This window comes from Hipposideros armiger, unplaced genomic scaffold (genome assembly GCF_001890085.2).
Source record: "Hipposideros armiger isolate ML-2016 unplaced genomic scaffold, ASM189008v1 scaffold_240, whole genome shotgun sequence".
In the NCBI taxonomy this organism is placed as follows: Eukaryota; Metazoa; Chordata; class Mammalia; order Chiroptera; family Hipposideridae; genus Hipposideros; species Hipposideros armiger.
The window spans coordinates 96,090-98,495 of NW_017731590.1; the positions used below are offsets into that span (position 1 = coordinate 96,090).

General features: G+C 34.2%; 1 protein-coding gene across 3 annotated transcripts in view; it reads left to right on the forward strand.

Annotated features, from left to right (window-relative positions):
• DOCK7 (dedicator of cytokinesis 7) overlaps positions 1 to 2,406 on the forward strand; it is a 97,861-nt gene that overhangs the window by 37,880 nt on the left and 57,575 nt on the right. For all 3 annotated transcript variants that reach the window (XM_019655497.1, XM_019655498.1, XM_019655496.1), the window contains exon 14: positions 392 to 531. In XM_019655497.1, the coding sequence (XP_019511042.1) occupies positions 392 to 531 (140 nt within the window). The remainder of the gene's footprint in view (positions 1 to 391; positions 532 to 2,406) is intronic.

Consider the following 2,406-nt stretch of genomic DNA (forward strand, 5'->3'; position numbering starts at 1 on the left):
CTTGACTATGAATATTTCTTTTGTATTCAGCAGTGAGTACATAATACATTATTTGGACTTAATTGCTTTTGTTTCCTTTAGAATATGATATTAAAACATTAAGTAGCTAAAAAGGATAAAGAAAAAAATAGGTGGAAAAGTTTCACTATGATAAAAAGAAAATTGAAAGTAGTTACAAGTGGTATTCCATCATAATTTCCTATATTAAAAGTAAGAGCAGTTACTTTCTCCAATGTTAATAATAGTAATCTATAGTAAACCCATGGCAATAAATTACCCTAGGCAAAGTTTATCTCACTTTCAGGTAATAAATTTTATTTGTTGAAATTCTGTCTGTGGGCTGTTTTGTTGCACACCTATTATAGTTTTGTTCTACCTCATTCTCAAACAGAGTTCTGGATTTTCCACCAATGTACAAGACCAGAAGATCGCAAATATGTTTGAATTGTCTGTGCCTTTCCGCCAACAGCATTATTTGGCAGGACTTGTGTTGACAGAGCTGGCTGTTATTTTAGACCCTGATGCTGAAGGGTGAGTAGAGCAGTGTTTGCCTTGTAGAATATGTTTGATTTTGGACAATGGGACAGAAGTAGCCCACTTCCACTTCTAAGAATGAAAATAGTACTCTTTCCCACTCTTCTTCTACTTCTCTATTTACCAACTTCTAGACCATGTTATTTCTGTATTTCATAGATTTTTAAGAAAGACATTTTTTATATTTTGTCATCTCTGAATTTTTGGTTTGTCTTAAAATCAATGGTGTATCATGGCTTATTTGGTAGCATTTTTTTTTCCTTAACAGTAAATAAAATATTTGTGCATTCTAATAGATGGACTCTTAGATTTGTTGTTAAACAATAGAGAGGCACATTTTAGATGAGGAGGATAGACTAGTCTTCTATTCGATTCCTTGTGAGGGAAATTTATCATTTGCCATCATGCTATGTCACATTTTACTTCAAAATTGCCCTATAAACAAAATCCTTAGGTTTTAAAATTTTTCAACACTTTTAGAGTACTTTTGGAAATTGATACAGAAGGAAAAGGAAGGGCATATTGTCTGATGATTTGAATTTATAATAGTAGCCTGATATGTTGTGGTCTAGCATCCTTATAGTATATTTCCATCTTAATAGATATTTTCAAAAATCTATTTGACCATAACTCATTTGGATAATTACTTTTTCCCCCTCAATTTTTCTCATAATAGGATTACTAGGAGTTTATAATGCAATTTAACCTCATGTATACGAGCTTCAGAGAACAAAAGGAGATATCTTTGAGCAGGTTTTACAAGGGTCCTCTGATGTATTTGTTGAGTTAATGAAAGAGGAGGTTTGAAAAGTTCTTAGTGATAGTCAATGCTCAATTAATTGTGAAAGGCTAAATCTTCTGCAAATGAAAGGCATGCCTTTTTCATAATGGCAACTTCCCATTTTAGGAATATATGTTAACGACATAGTTGTTCACACTGCGTTCTGCAGAACTATAGGGTTCTGAAGAGGTGCTTCATGGGTTTTCATGTGGGGTGGGGTGGGGGTTGCAGACACTGAACTATGAAGAGGACAGACTAAGTGAGCAAAACTCTGGGCCTTCCATCCTAGCATGCCGCCACCTTTATATGTGGCATTTGACATATGCATATGATAATCATTTTTGGGGAAAGAGGGATCCATTGTTTGAAAAAAACACACTCTGAAAACAACCTCTAAACATACTAGCTTTCTTTAATAACTGGTATATCAATCATTTGAATGCATATTTCCAATATTTGTCTTGATATGTCAAGATATTTTTGGTTACAGGAAATAGAGAACCTTTCTTCATACTGGCTTTATTAAAAGAAGGAAATTTATTATTTCATAATTAAAAGAAAGATAGGTAGGAGTTTTTTTGCACAGTACAATCAGCAGCTCAATGATATCAGATTTCTAGCTCTTTATATTTCTTTCCTGTTCTAGATGCCTTATCCTAGGGCCGGTGCCTCATGACTGCAAGATAGATGTCACTGGTAGCTCAGATTAAATTCTTACTTGTTCTTGTCCAGCAGGAGAGAGAGGGAAAACCCTCTTCCCAAGCATGCAATGTAAATTTTTCCTTTGGACTGATTTGATTCACTTGTCTATCCTGTACTGTCACAGTCACCAGTGCAATGCCAGGATGCTGGATGGATTAGATCAGTTCTACCCAAATGTGGTGCTTAGACTAGTATCGGTTCATGGTTTTTTACAAAGCACAGCAAAATAATTGTAAGTCAACTATGCCACTAAACATAGCATTTTGTTCATATGACTTTTTTTTTTTTTTGGTAGACCTTCTCAATTAACGAAGCAGTGCATTGATTAACATTTATTTCTTCTCAGACTGATAACAAAACAGTTTGCTAACTGACTGCTTTAAGTAGCA